At 50.8% G+C, this 14301-nt stretch overlaps 1 protein-coding gene across 1 annotated transcript; it reads left to right on the forward strand.

The window, feature by feature from the left end:
* Positions 1–230: 230 nt before the first annotated feature.
* Positions 231–12326, forward strand: LOC109780456 (OBERON-like protein). Its single transcript, XM_020339043.3, has 3 exons — positions 231–507; positions 9119–10290; positions 11402–12326. Exons 2-3 carry the CDS (start codon positions 9132–9134, stop codon positions 12043–12045), a joined length of 1803 nt encoding a protein of 600 aa, XP_020194632.1. The 5' UTR covers positions 231–507; positions 9119–9131; the 3' UTR covers positions 12046–12326.
* The last annotated feature ends 1975 nt before the right edge of the window (positions 12327–14301 follow it).

The following is a 14301-nucleotide window of genomic DNA, read 5'->3' on the forward strand; positions in this document are numbered from 1 at the left end:
TTTTTTACACTATTCATGCTAGATTTCACCTTTTTGTTTCTCAATATGCGTTCCGAATTTGGACCTGAAACTTTTAGAGGATGTAATCACATTCCTTACAAATATTCACATTTTTTCTAAAATATTTTGAACATTTAAAAGTGTGTTTTTGATATTGAAGCACCGGGAGCATTATAAAGATGGCAGCACCCGATATTTTGAAACATCCTAACTGCCTACCCGGCAAAATGGTCAGCACCATAAGGATGGCAGCACCCAATATTTTGAAACATCCTAGCCGCCTACCCGGCTAAATGGTCACCACCCTCCATGGTCTTTCTTGTTGGACTCCCACCGTTTCGTCCCTTTCTTTTTCCTACTGAAAACGGAATAGAGAAAATCTTTCTTCATCTGCTTCCGGAGCTCCTCCTCGTCAACGTCGTCGGCGGAGCCGGAGCCTTACCCGGCACCAGAGATTCGTTACTCGGGCCATTTCCCCGTCCATGTAGATCACTCCGTCGCGCCGAGGTGAGCTCTCTGAACCCAGGTTTGCCCCGTGGAGGCTGAGGTTTGTGGGATCTAGTTTGGCTCGTGCTTCCCGTCCGGTGGGAGTGGAATATACCCCGGGACGGATTGGTGGCGGGTCTGGGTGTGGAGGTGGGTTCCGGCGTCTAGGCCTCTGGGTTGCTCCCTCCCCCTCCTTTTATTTTGTCGATTTCGTCTCATTTGCGAGGAGGAGACGATTTGTTAGTCGAACTGAGGTTTCGGCAGATGAAATAGGGGAATTTGTTGCTAGATTTTGGGTTTGGAACTTGAATTGAGGACATTAGGAGAGAAAATTGTGATACTGATATGTGCATAGACGTTTTGGTTATTAAAACCTTAAGATTACTAGAGCAATTTTGGAAATATACTCAGAAATTCGTCCTGTAATATGAGTTTGTGGCCTTGTATATAAAAATGGAGGGAGTACGCAGAAATTCGTCCTGATTGATTTTGGGAGCTTGGAGGAGATTATATGTGGATGCTCTGTGTAGCGATGGCGTTTGTGTATTAAGATCACCGTGGAAATTCTGGAATATGTACACAGAAAGTTGTACCCCTTGTTTCTTTTTTAAGTTGGGGATTTTTTTTAAAGGAGGATAACCCACGGCCTCTACATCAAACGATGCACACAACCATCTTTATTATATTATTCAACATAGCCTTACAAAATAGATACACCAGTCAACCCAAAGCAACCATCCTGGCGCACAGAGTCGCCCTACTTACGAGCTTGATGATGTGTCCTGACCTCGTGCCACACCGAGTATCCCGGTGGCCTCACCAAGCCGCCCGCCGGCTAGCCAGGATCACCAACCGGTCTAGCAGATCCTGAGTACACACCGCATGTGCACGCTTAGCAATCCGCCGCCGCCATCTTCCGCCGTCTCATCTTTAGGAGTAATCCATGCATAGACCTTGCCAGGCCCTTCTGCTGTCGGCTCCACCACGACGCTACACCGTGCCGCCCTCCTGCGCTGTTAGCGTCCCTGACAGCAGGGTCCACTGGGCAGCACCCACAACGACACCACAGCTGCCCAGCGGCCCATCAGGATCAAGCAGCCCAACCAACTCGTCCACGGGCCGGAGTGGGTCAACTAAGCCCACGCAGCGAGGCTACTTCAAGGGGTGCGCTCGGAGGCATCGGATCCAGTGGATCAAAGGAAACGGCACCGGCGGCTACCTAACCACTTTCCCCTTTCCGCTTCTTAGAACCCTAGCTCCGTTCTTGTAATCGAATTGTAATCGCCACTCATATTCGATCTGTGAGGAAGATTGCTAGCTACTGAGTGAGATACTAGTGTGCCCTTAACATCTGGTATCACAGACACCAACCACCACTCCTTCCCGCTCCGCCCTGGCGCACCTCATCGAGACGCGAGGTCATCGGCAAGCTCGTGACGCCATGGATCCCAGCATCTCCGCCTTCCTCACCCGCTTCGAGACCAAGATCGAGGCCGCAATCGACGGGCTCACCAAGGCGCAACAGTCCACGACAGCGAAGATTGACGATCTGCTCACATGGCGCCCCGATCTCGAGCGCCGCGTGGCGGATCTGGGCGGCGCTGTCACAGCGCTGCAGCTGGCGCAGGCGCCTCCATCGAAGAGGACGGACGCGGATCCGGTGCCTGAGGGCGCTGGCACGTCGGTCAATCCTCAAGGGCCTGATGGCCATGGTGAATTCCACATCCAACGGGGGCCACCGGCGCGTCTCTCACGCCGCCGCCGCCGCTCCCGGCAAACGGTACGACCGTAGCTCCAGTCACCCCTGTTCTGCTGTCCCCTTTCTCTCATGCTAGCCAGATGCTCACTGGTCTTGGCCAAGTACACCCATCCATTTCGTTTCCACAGTTCTCAGGCGAAAATCCTAATCTATGGAAAACTCTCTGTGAGCAATATTTCACTATGTTTGGGATTGTACCTTCATTCTAGGTTCCTATGGCATCGCTTAATTTCTCCGGACCAGCAGCAATTTGGCTGCAGTCCATCCAGCGCCACCTGGGTGAGTTCGATTGGAACTCATTCACAGCGCTGCTCTGCACACAGTTCGGCCGCGATCGCCATTAAACTTTGATACGGCAATTCTATGCTGTTCGTCAAACCACTACCGTGGCAGATTATATTGAGAAATTCGAGTCCATTATCAATCATTTGAACTCATATTCAGAAACAATTCACCCTTACTATTTTCTCACGCGTTTTGTCGAGGGCTTGAGGACCGACATCAGGGCGGTGGTCATGGTGCAGCGACCCCCTGATCTAGACATGGCGTGCGCGCTCGCGCAGCTCCAAGAGGAGGTGATAGATGGAGCTCGGGGGGCATCCACCAAGGCCACTCGACGCATCTCCAAGGGCGGCAGTGCCATTGCCACTGCCTCCGCCCCCGGTGCGCCACCCGACACCACTGGTCGCCACCGACCGGCGCGGAACTGACGCCGCGCGAGCCGACATGTCCAAACTCAAGGCATTGCGGGATTACAGACGCGTCCGCGGCCTCTGCTTCAAGTGCGGCAAAAGATGGGGGCATGATCACGTATGCCCCACTTCGGTGCAACTGCACGGCGTCGAAGAGCTACTCAACATGATCGGCATCAACAACTTCATCGACACCCAAGTTCAGCGAGGCGATGACACGGCCGACACCGTTATGGCGATTTCTCTGTCAGCCGTAACCGGGGGGAGGGGGGGGGGTCTCCGCCAAGGTGTTTCAGTTACGCGCCTGGATCCAAGGGCGGGAGGCACTTCTCCTCATCGACTCCGGCAGCTCCAACTCGTTCGTCGACGAACACTTGGCCGCTAAACTCGTGGGGGGCCAGCCGCTGGCCAAACTAGGCCACGTTCGCGTCGCAGATGGCGGCGAAATGATCTGTTCAGCTTCCATTCCGCACTGCTCATGGTACGCGCAAGGCCATGAATTCTTCACCGATCTGAAAGTGCTCCCACTCGGTGCCTATGACGCCATATTGGGGATGGATTGGCTTGAGGTGCACAGCCCCATGACAGTCGATTGACATGCCCGTTTCATCGAAACACATACCCCAGCAGGCCCTCTCCGTCCGGTTGGCCACGACGCTACATCTGTGGCGTGCGAATCGATCAACAACATCCAACTGCAGAGTCTCTGTAGCAAAGGGGCAATCTCTCACATCATTCATCTTTGTGTGGTTGCTCCCGCCACTGATGCAACAGCTCCTGTTCCAGAGTGCATTCAGAAGGTGGTAGATGAATTCCCTGATGTCTTTGCTGAACCAACAGGCCTCCCGCCTCGGCGTGCCTGCGACCACCGGATCCCTCTCATCCCCGGGGCGCAACCAGTCAATGTCAGGCCCTACCGGCACAAACCAGAACACAAGACGGAGATCGAAAAACAAGTTGAAGAGCTGCTGCGACCGGGTGTGATACAACGGAGCACGGGGCCCTTTTCTTCACCGATCATTTTGGTCAAGAAAAAAGACAGGACATGGCGGCTGTGCATCGATTACCGCCACCTCAATGCTCTCACTGTGGTTGCCAAGTTCCCATTACCAGTCATAGAGGAACTCTTGGATGAACTCCACGGGGCAGCCTGGTTCTCTAAGCTCGATCTCCGGGCCGGCTATCACCAGATCCGGCTGGCGCCCGGAGAAGAATACAAGACGGCTTTTCAAACACACCAAGGGCATTTCGAGTTCAGAGTGGTTCCGTTTGGGCTTGCAGGCGCCCCCGCCACATTCCTGGGTGCAGTTACTTCTACACTCAAGCCTGTCAGTCGTGTCTGCGTGCTGTCATTCTTCAATGATATTCTGGTCTTCAGCATCACCCTCCGAGAGCATGTAGATCACCTGCTGCAAGTGCTTACTCTCCTTTGCAAAGACTGTTGGAAGGCCAAGCTCAGCAAGTGCGCCTTCGGCCAACAACAGATTTCCTACCTCGGCCATGTCATCAGTTCGCAGGGTATTGCCACGGATCCATCTAAGGTTACAGCAGTCAGCAACTGGGCAACACCGTCGAATGTTAAAGAGGTTCGCGGTTTCCTTGGCCTCGCGGGCTACTACAGGAGGTTTGTCAAGAACTTCGGTATCATTATACCCCCCCTGTTCAATCTTCTCAAGAAAGGGACCCCTTTCCTCTGGACTTCCACCACAGAAACAGCATTCCAAGTACTCAAGCAACAGCTGATTTCCGCACCGGTGCTGGCTCTACCTAACTTCAAGCAAACCTTCACTATCGAGACGGATGCCAGCGACCGCGGCATAGGGGCCATACTGCAGCAGCAGGGGCATCCAATTGCCTTCATGAACAAAGCACTCAGCCCCCGCTATCAAGGTCTATCCACATATGAGAAAGAGTACTTGGCTATCGCCGTCGCAATGGACCAGTGGCGACCGTGCCTACAACATGCCGAGTTCGACATACTCACTGACCAGAAGAGCTTGATCCACCTCGAGCAACAACGTCTGACGACACCGTGGCAGCAAAAGGCGTTCACCAAGCTTCTGGGTCTGCGTTACCGCATCCGCTACAATAAAGGAGTCGAGAATGCTGGCGCGGATGCCTTGTCCCACGCCGACCCAAGCGCCACGCTCTTCTCCACCACATCCTGCCAACCGGGGTGGCTTGAAGATGTCATCAACAGCTACCACAACAATAGTCAGGCCTCGCAACTGCTATCCCAACTCGCTATCAGAGAAGACCTGAAAGGCAGATTCTCGCTGCAACAAGGAGTAATCTATTTCCGCGGCAGGATTTGGTTGGGAGGGACCACTCAAATGCAACAGAAGATCATCTGAGCTTTTCATGACAGCCCATAGGAGGTCACTCGGGGTTCCCGGTCACATGCCGTCGCATCAGGCGCCTCTTTGCATGGCCAAAAATGAAACCACAGATCCTGCAGTACATTCGCTGCTGTCAGGTATGTCAGCAGGCCAAGCCGGTCCTCACCGCATCTCCAAGATTGCTTCTGCCTCTCCCAATCCCCAACCAACCCTGGGATCTCATCTCCATGGATTTCGTGGACGGCCTGCCTCAGTCAAGCAAGTTCAACTGTCTGTTGGTGCTTGTCAACAAGCGTACCAAGTTTGCCTACTTCCTGCCGTTGGCTCACGCATACACAGCAGCCTTGGTCGCGCAGTTGTACATGAACCAGATCTACAGGACACATGGGCTGCCTAAGGCCAACTCCACCGCGCGACCCCATCTTGTCTGGGTGCGTCCGTTTGGGGTAAAACGGATGAATAGCGCGGCCCAACGTGCGGCCTCAAACGGACAAATGTCCGGATTCCGTCCGTTTTCGACCCATCCCCGGCCCAAACTTGCGCTCGGTTTGGGGTGAAACGGACGCGCGCGGATGGCCTGGTTGCACGCCCTTGTCCCTCCCGTGGCCCGCCTGTCGGGGACACTAGCAGTCCCTCCGCTCCCAACGCTTCCACCCTCTCTCTCCCGCCCCCCCCCCCCCCCCCCCCCCCCCGCCACCGGCGCCGCCCCTATTCTCCGGCCCCCTCCTCACCGCGCAGCCCCCGGCCGTCCCTACCAAACCACGTCTCGACATGGCCGCCACCACGCCCGCGCTTTCGCCGTAGTTTTGGCCGTCGATCGGAGGAGGTTTGGCCGTCGCCGTCTTTGCCGGTGGCAGAGGGGACACGACCGCCGGCGACGTACCACGGCCTTGGCAGCTTCCGACGAGAGCTCCAGAGCGGCCAGTAGCCGGCCGGCAACCACCCCTGCTGCGTCGAGGTGATCATCGCGGCCTCTTCGCCACCACGACCGCAAGGTGTTCGACATTTTGCCCACAAAGGTATGGACAGTGGAGACGAGTTTTTCTTCCATCACTTCCTTTGTTCATCGGACGATTCGTCGTCGGATGATGAAGATCTTGTGGTGGCTGCACTGGTCGTTCGTGACCACATTCAACGGCAGCTTCCTCGGTACAGGGGGTCAGTCCCTGGCCGTGCTCCCAACCTGAACCGCAACAGGGAGAGAGGCCACGCCCTGCTCTATGCCGATTACTTTGCGAACACCCCGCTTTTCAAGCCGGATAAATTTCGTCGCCGTTTTAGCTTTGGGAGGTGATGACTGCTTGTGTGATCATGCACAACATGATCGTCGAGGACGAGCGTGATGAGAGTATCTTCGACCAAGGATTTGATTATCAAGGTGAAAATATTGAGCCCCTGCACCAAGACCCGGCCACATTTGAACAGTTTGTCCAATTCCACCGTGAGATGCGTGATTGGCACACTCATTTGAATCTTCAAAATGACTTGGTTGAGCACGTGTGGGATCACATTGGCAACCAATAGATGTATTGGTTCATTTTATGTTCAGTCAAGACATTCTCGATTTGGTTGTAAAACTATTTTATTAAAGACAATTTCAATTGGGTTGTAAAACTATTTTAATTTTCAGACAAATATTTGGGTTGTAAACTAGTTTTGATGAAAATATGGGCATTTTTGTCCCTGACGGATAGGATGGGGCAAACGGATGCGGTCGCGCGTTGGGCGCACGGCCACCGCATCCCAGGACACGCCCGGACACGACCCCATTGCCCTACCCAAACGGACAGAATCCGGACAAAACGGACGTCCGTTTGGGGTCGCGCGGTGGAGTTGGCCTAAAGCAATCGTCTCGGACAGAGATCCAGTCTTCACCAGTCATTTTTGGCAAGAGCTGTTCCGCAGCGCAGGCACTGAACTCCGCCTAAGCACCGTGGATCACCCCTAGACTGACGGGCAAACGGAACGCGTCAATCAGTGCGTCGAGACATTCCTTCGTTGTTTCACTCAAGCATGTCCGAGAAGATGGAGTTTTTGGATTCCCCTCGCCCAATTCTGGTACAACAACACTCACCACTCAGCCATCGGCATGACGCCACTCAAGGCTCTGTTTGGGTATGAACCTTGCCAACTGGGGATATCTGCGAACAGTGTTTGCTCAGTGCCCGCGCTACAGTCATGGCTGGACGAGCGTGCAACAGTTCAGGATCTACTACAGCAGCACCTGAACAGAGCAAGACAGCTCATGAAAGACCAAGCTGACAAGAAAAGAACATTCAGAGCATTCTAGGTGGGCGAGCACGTATTCCTCAAGCTGCAACCGTACATTCAGTCATCTGTGGCGCCAAGAGCAAATCACAAGCTGGCCTACAAGTTCTACGGGCCGTTTCTCATCGTCGACAAGATCAACAAGTTGGCGTACAAACTCCAACTACCTCCGGGAGCAACGGTGCACCTAGTGTTTCATGTCTCCCTGCTCCAACGCGCTCTGCTCCCCGGTATGTCAGTCGAATCTCAACTGCCTCACTGCTCTGACGATCTGGCTGTGTAGCAGTGCTGCAAACTCGCTGGCGAAAGAAGAATGGCGGTGTGCAAGAGCAAGTGAAGGTACGATGGTCCAACTCAGACACCTTGGGCACCACCTGGGACAAGGCCAGCCTCATGGCACGATTCCCTCATGCGGAGGCTTGGGGGCAAGCCTCATCCCAAGGAGGGGAGGGTGTTAGCGCCCCTGACAAGCAGGGTCCACTGGGCAGCACCCACAGCGACACTACAGCTGCCCAGCGCCCCATCAGGATCAAGCAGCCCAACCAACTCATCCACGGGCCGGAGTGGGTCAACTAAGCCCACGCAGCGAGGCTACTTCAAGGGGTGCGCTCGGAGGCATCGTATCCAGTGCATCAAAGGAAACGGCACCGGCGGCTACCTAACCACTTTCCCCTTTCCTCCTCTTAGAACCCTAGCTCCGTTCTTGTAATCGAATTGTAATCGCCACTCATATTCGATCTGTGAGGAAGATTGCTAGCTACTGAGTGAGATACTAGTGTGCCCTTAACATGCGCGTGCCTATCAACACGCTTCCAGCACCGATACCCTACCGCACCACGTCACCGAGATCCGCTGCCGGGAATGCTGAAGATGAGACACCACTCCGCCTCTTGTCCCCTCCAGCCAGCACCTGTTCCAAAACCATTTAAGTTGGGGAGATGTTGTGTGGTGATTAAGGTGCCTTTTGATCATTAGGATTACTTGGTTGATTTTGGAAATAAAAGCAGAAAATTGTTCTACTTGTTTTTGAGCATTCATAATTTGCTTGGTGACATACGATAGGTTTTGCTGTTCTTTTGGTATGTGAACTGATGCTTGAAATGCAAGTCTTAAGCAAGTGGCTGATGACGATCATTTTCATGTGCAGATCTGGCTAGGTTTTTGTTTCTTAGTAACTCAAGATAACTTGAGCAGTTTTGGAAATATAAGCAGATAGTCGTACCGCTTGTTTTTGAATTGGGGAGCTTAGCGGATAAGTTATGTGGCTGCTCTGTCTAGATATGTTGTTTGGTGACTAAGATTACTGGAGTACTAAAAATAAATGTAGATAATTGTCCCGCTTGTTTTTGACCTGGGAATTTAGGGGATAAATTTTGTGGCTGCTCTGTGGAAATGTTATTCGATGAGTAAGATTACGGGTGCAATTCGGGAAATAAATGTGCAAACTCATTAATGATTTGCTTCATAACAGAAGATAGGTTCTTGTATTATATTGGTATACAAAGTGATGCTTAAAGTGCAAAGTGTTAACCTGGTGATTGATGTCAGTTATTATTGCCTACATGCTTTGCTAGGTTTTGATTTTGGATGGGAACCTCATCAGGCGCAAATTTCCATCAACAGCTTCCACAGGGGATGCCGCCCCCACGGCACAACAGGGGCACCCCAAACCTGCAGACTTCCCTCTCTTTGGCCTCGTCAGACCAAGTTGGTACGCCAGATATGCAGGAGCGTGCGTCAAATTCTGACCCGGGTCATGACTCTGCCACTGAGAGTGCCAGTTCAAGGGAGACCTGGCCTGTAGAGCCAAACAAAAGCAGTGGTGGTGGTGCTGCGACCACTATTAGAATAGTGGATAAAGATAAGGAGGTAGCCACCAAAGGTGTTGCTGAACGGCAAGTCATTCGTAGTACCGGTAGAGTGACTCTCCGGGAGGTTGCTCGGGAAAGGGTTGATCTAGTCGCTGAGAAAATGAAGGTTATGCTAGATGAGGTGTTGGATGAAATCAAGAGTGAACTTCGGTCAATTCTTGAAGGAACTGAGGGTTCTCATCATGTTGAGGAGTTCTTGTACCTGCAGAAGCTCGTCCAGAATAGGGTGGATTTGACACCAACTACACTTTTGATGGCACACCATGTTCAGCTGGAGATTCTTGTTGCCATCAAGACTGGAATCCAGGCATTTTTGCATCCAAGTCTTAATCTACCCCTGAGTCATCTTGCTGAGGTTTACTTGTACAAGAGATGCCGGAACATCGCCTGTAAGAGTGCTCTCCCTGCCGAAGAGTGTAGGTGCAATATATGTAGCAACAGGAATGGCTTTTGCAACCTTTGCATGTGTGTGATCTGCAATAAGTTTGACTTTGAAGTCAATACATGCCGCTGGATTGGGTGTGATGTCTGCTCTCACTGGACTCACACTGATTGTGCAATCCGTGATGAGCAGATTGGGTCCGGACAGAAAATTAATAACGGAATTGCCCATCCAGAGATGCTTTTTCGGTGCCAAGCCTGCCAAAGGACATCTGAGCTGTTGGGATGGGTTAGGGATGTATTCCAACAATGTGCTCCTGGCTGGGACAGGGATGCATTGTTACGAGAACTTGAGTATGTTTGTAAGATTTTCCGTCTAAGTGAGGACTCAAAAGGGAGGAATTTGTTCAGGAGATGTGATGATCTGATTGAAAGACTAAGAAGTGGTACTGCTCAATCCATGAGTCCTAGAGCGCTGCTGCCGGCACTCCAAGGTAAATGCACTTAGTTAACTAAACCATGCTTTTACGTGTTCCAGTTTTGTTCGCTCATTTTATCATGCTGAGTCAAGTCATGCTTCTCTTGCTATTTGGTTTCATCTTTGACTATGCTATACTTCTTGCTTTCTAGCTGGATAGTCAAAACTATTGTTTGAATATATTTTCTGAATTCATGTTTTTCTCATATAAAACATAACTCTTTTTTTAGCATTTCTGGTTGGGCTTGGGATCTTCTGCTGTAACTCTGTACATTGCAAGCCTCCTTCTACACATCGCTGACAGTTATACAAATTTGGTAGATCAACAGGCATTCTCTGACAATACCATAAATGGCAGTTATACGAATTCGGTAGATCGGTATGCATTCTAAATCACAGTTATACGAATTCAGTAGATCAATAGGTATTCTCTGAACAATTCCAGAATGCTTCTGCACTGAAACAATAGTACTGTCCTCCACAAAATTGTAGTAAAACCATGTTCTTAGAACTATCGAAATAGTGAAAGCTGAGGTATCCCACCACCATGAACTCTCCAGGCATATCAGCAGTATTAAGTGTATTCTAATGCACCTAGTACTTTTTTCCCTGTTATTTAACGGGGCAAGAAGTACTACTGGTTGGGTGACGGTGCCTCTGCCATTCAACTCAGATCTACTCGTTTGTTATCTGCGGCAGTAATATTGTTTATGAATCTAAGATGAACATACTTTGTCTACAGTTGGTGCATTCATTATCGTTCCCAAGTAAAAGATATTTGAGTGCTCTGTCATGCAGCTGAATTTGTTATCTTCTGTGGTTCTTTTTCTAACATATTGTTTTGTTAGTCAGATTATCTACAAGTTTGGTTTCAGTTTTTCTGTTAACGCGTAACTGTGATTTTATAATCTTTTGATCATATACTGGTCAATGGCTAAAGGCCCTCCATATTATAGTCTTGCAGTGTACCAAAGAGCCCAAAAGGTGAGTGTGTTTATTACTGGATTTTGTTCCAGTATTTTTGGTGTGATCAGCTTTGTGGGTTTATTTACGTCTGCATGCCATCGGCTTGTATCTGCCTAAGCTGTAATTCAGACCTTTTGTATTAACTATTACTTATTTGGCAGAGCTTGAGATGGATTTTCCAAAGATGTCCGAAAATGAAGAATTGGGGCGCCTGATCACTCCACACGAGGCCTGCAATCGAATTGCTGAGGTTGTCCAAGAGGCTGTCAGAAAGATGGAGACCGTGGCTGAAGAGAAGATGCAGATGTTCAAGAAGGCTCGCCTCGCGGTGGATTCCTGCGAGCGTGAGCTGGAGGAGAAGACACGGGAGGCACGGGAGCTCAAGGCGGAGCAGCTGCGTAAGCAGCAGCAGGTGGAGGAGCTGGAGAGCATGATCCGGCTGAAGTGTGCTGAGGCCGAGATGTTCCAGCTGAAGGCCAACGAGGCCCGGCAGGAGGCAGAACAGCTCCAGAGCATTGCATTGGCCAAGTCGGAGAAGGCGGAGCAGGACTATGCGAGCATGTACCTCAGGCGCCGCCTGGAGGAGGCCGAGGCAGAGAAGCAGTACATCTTTGAGAAGATCAAGCTGCGGGAGAACCCGAGGCCGCTGGCAACGGTGCCTCCCCAGGCGAGCAGTAGTGCTGCCACCGCGGCCCCCACCCCTGGCGACTCATCAGATATGATGATGCTGTCCAAGATCCAGGACCTGCTGAAGAACGTCCGCAGCATGCCGTCTGGCAAGTCGGACGTGCGGCAGTCGAAATAGCCGGTGATGCGTGTTTCATGGGTGATACTTTCTGCCATGTAAATTGAACTATGCGTCTCATGATGTTTCTTTATTAGTTGCTGCATAGTTATACTGAATTGCATTGTCGTATATTTGCCGTTGTTGTAATGTAAACTTAGTTTCATAATGACAATGGGGGCTAAAACAAACCAAATACGCCATATCTCTATATACTAGAGTGATAGGCGAGCTTTGTTGTGCCCGTTGATTGGTGTGATGATTTTATCAAGCATATGCAGTAACCGTTGTGATGATCTTTATGAGCTTTGTTGCGCCCGTTGATTGATGTGATGATTTTATCAAGCATATGCAGTAACCGTTGTGATGATCTTTATACGACATGCTCCAATTAGTATCTTGCTCCAATTAGTATCCAAAGGTTCAGTATAACTATTCAACATAGGGTATGTCTAGGGCTCATCCATCAAAGTTGACTTCATCACCTGTTTATGGCCCCGCCACTTGCTTTCTTTGTTTTTTTTTCATAGTATATAAACAAGTTAGAACAAAACAGGGAGATCCATTCGCTCCCGTGTTGCTCGTAGGGCGACACCAGGGCACCCAACCCTAGGTACCAGAGGTCCGCCACCACAACCACGCTAGCGGCGAAGGCGGCTCCCCCAAAGCGGTGACCGCGTCAACCCCTCCGTCGCGCCGCTGGCTGTTCTCATCTCGTCGGCCTCCTACTTCCTCCTCCCATCCACGCCCTCCTTTGGCACCTCTTGGCCAGCCATCGTTTCTCTGCATGCCTGCGCAAGATGCACCTCTCTGTGCCTAATACATTGTTGTACGGCTCTGCTCCCACCTCTCCATCGTCCAGCCTCAGGCACCCATCCACCTCGTCATCTTGCTGACTGTGGCGCCACTAGGTGCGCCAACATCGACCGCCCATCGCCCTCTTGCAACTTCCTACTACAGACCAATGCTTACCTCGTGTCCAGCAACGGGACCCCCCACCCCCCACACACATGATCCAATTTGCCAAATGCTCTGCTCCGGATCCGTCTGTCCGTCGTTTCCTGCTGTGGACGCTGCTTCTTTGCGTGTTGCTCGGTGGGGTGGGGTCGTTTGGTTGTGTGGAGGATGGAGAAATCCTTGCTTGCAGACAACGACGACATTTGTGGGCGCCGCATCCACCTTGGTGGCGTTGTCCTGCCCTCCCCATGTCGATTCCCCTGCTTTGCCTCCAATCGACAGGCTTTTTGCTCTCCAGCGTTCTTGTTTTCATTCTCGGCAACCCGGTAATCTTCTCTTTCTTGCCTTTTGAGCTCCTTGCTAAACTATGTCTTGCCTATTGCATGGATCCTTTGTTCTCGCTACCTGGTGGTTGTTGTGTCCTCCATTTACACTCCGTCGTCCTTGGTTGAGATAATTTCTTCTAAGGCATCTCTATGAGCTTGTCACTCCAACGTTACTTCCCACAAAGTAACAATCCCTTCCGGTGGTGAATTGACATTCTCTCTGTGCAAGCTCGTTGAGCCAACGTCTCCCTCCTATTGGAAAACGTAGTAGAAAACAAAATTTTTTTGCCCTATGATCATGACTCCTCACACACTATGAAGATGCATTAGAGGTTTCGATCGTATCGTTACCAGCTTTGAGTAGAAGCGAAAGAAGAGTTGGTGTAGATCGTTGATGAATTACCTCGAACCGTTCATGAACGATCTCTCAGACCGAAGACTGAAAGCACGGCCTCCCTACGGAATGCAGGCGTACAAGCTTCACGGTCCAGCAGCGCTTCACCATCCAGAGCTAATCGTCACAGAAGAGTTAGAGGGAGAAGAAGAGAACCACACGGGGCTTCTCCATTATGAGGATTAGAGGGAACTAAGTCTAGCTCTAATCATACTGAGAGGGCACTAAGAATATCTCTCCATCATCGGAGGAGCAAATCCCACTCTTAAGCTATCTAGTCCCTTGTCACACTTCCCGATGAACCTGAAAGTTGTTGTTATGATCACCGTGACATTTGAGCAACCCCAAAGTTTATCGTCTGGTAAGTGACTATGATACTCTCATGGTCTAAGGAATTAAAGCATACATTAACTCTCTGTGTTATATCTATAGACTTGTGATGATAACATCTCAAAGTATAACAAACAAGTTGGGTCAATTCAATATGATCGTTCTTCTAACATCATACTCTCAATTTTGTTTGGGATTGTTGTTACACTTAACCAAACACCCATGATCAGGAAAGCATGATCATCATACAACACTTGAGCTAGTCCTAGA

The sequence above is a fragment of the Aegilops tauschii genome, chromosome 4 (assembly GCF_002575655.3).
Source record: "Aegilops tauschii subsp. strangulata cultivar AL8/78 chromosome 4, Aet v6.0, whole genome shotgun sequence".
NCBI lineage: Eukaryota > Viridiplantae > Streptophyta > Magnoliopsida > Poales > Poaceae > Aegilops > Aegilops tauschii.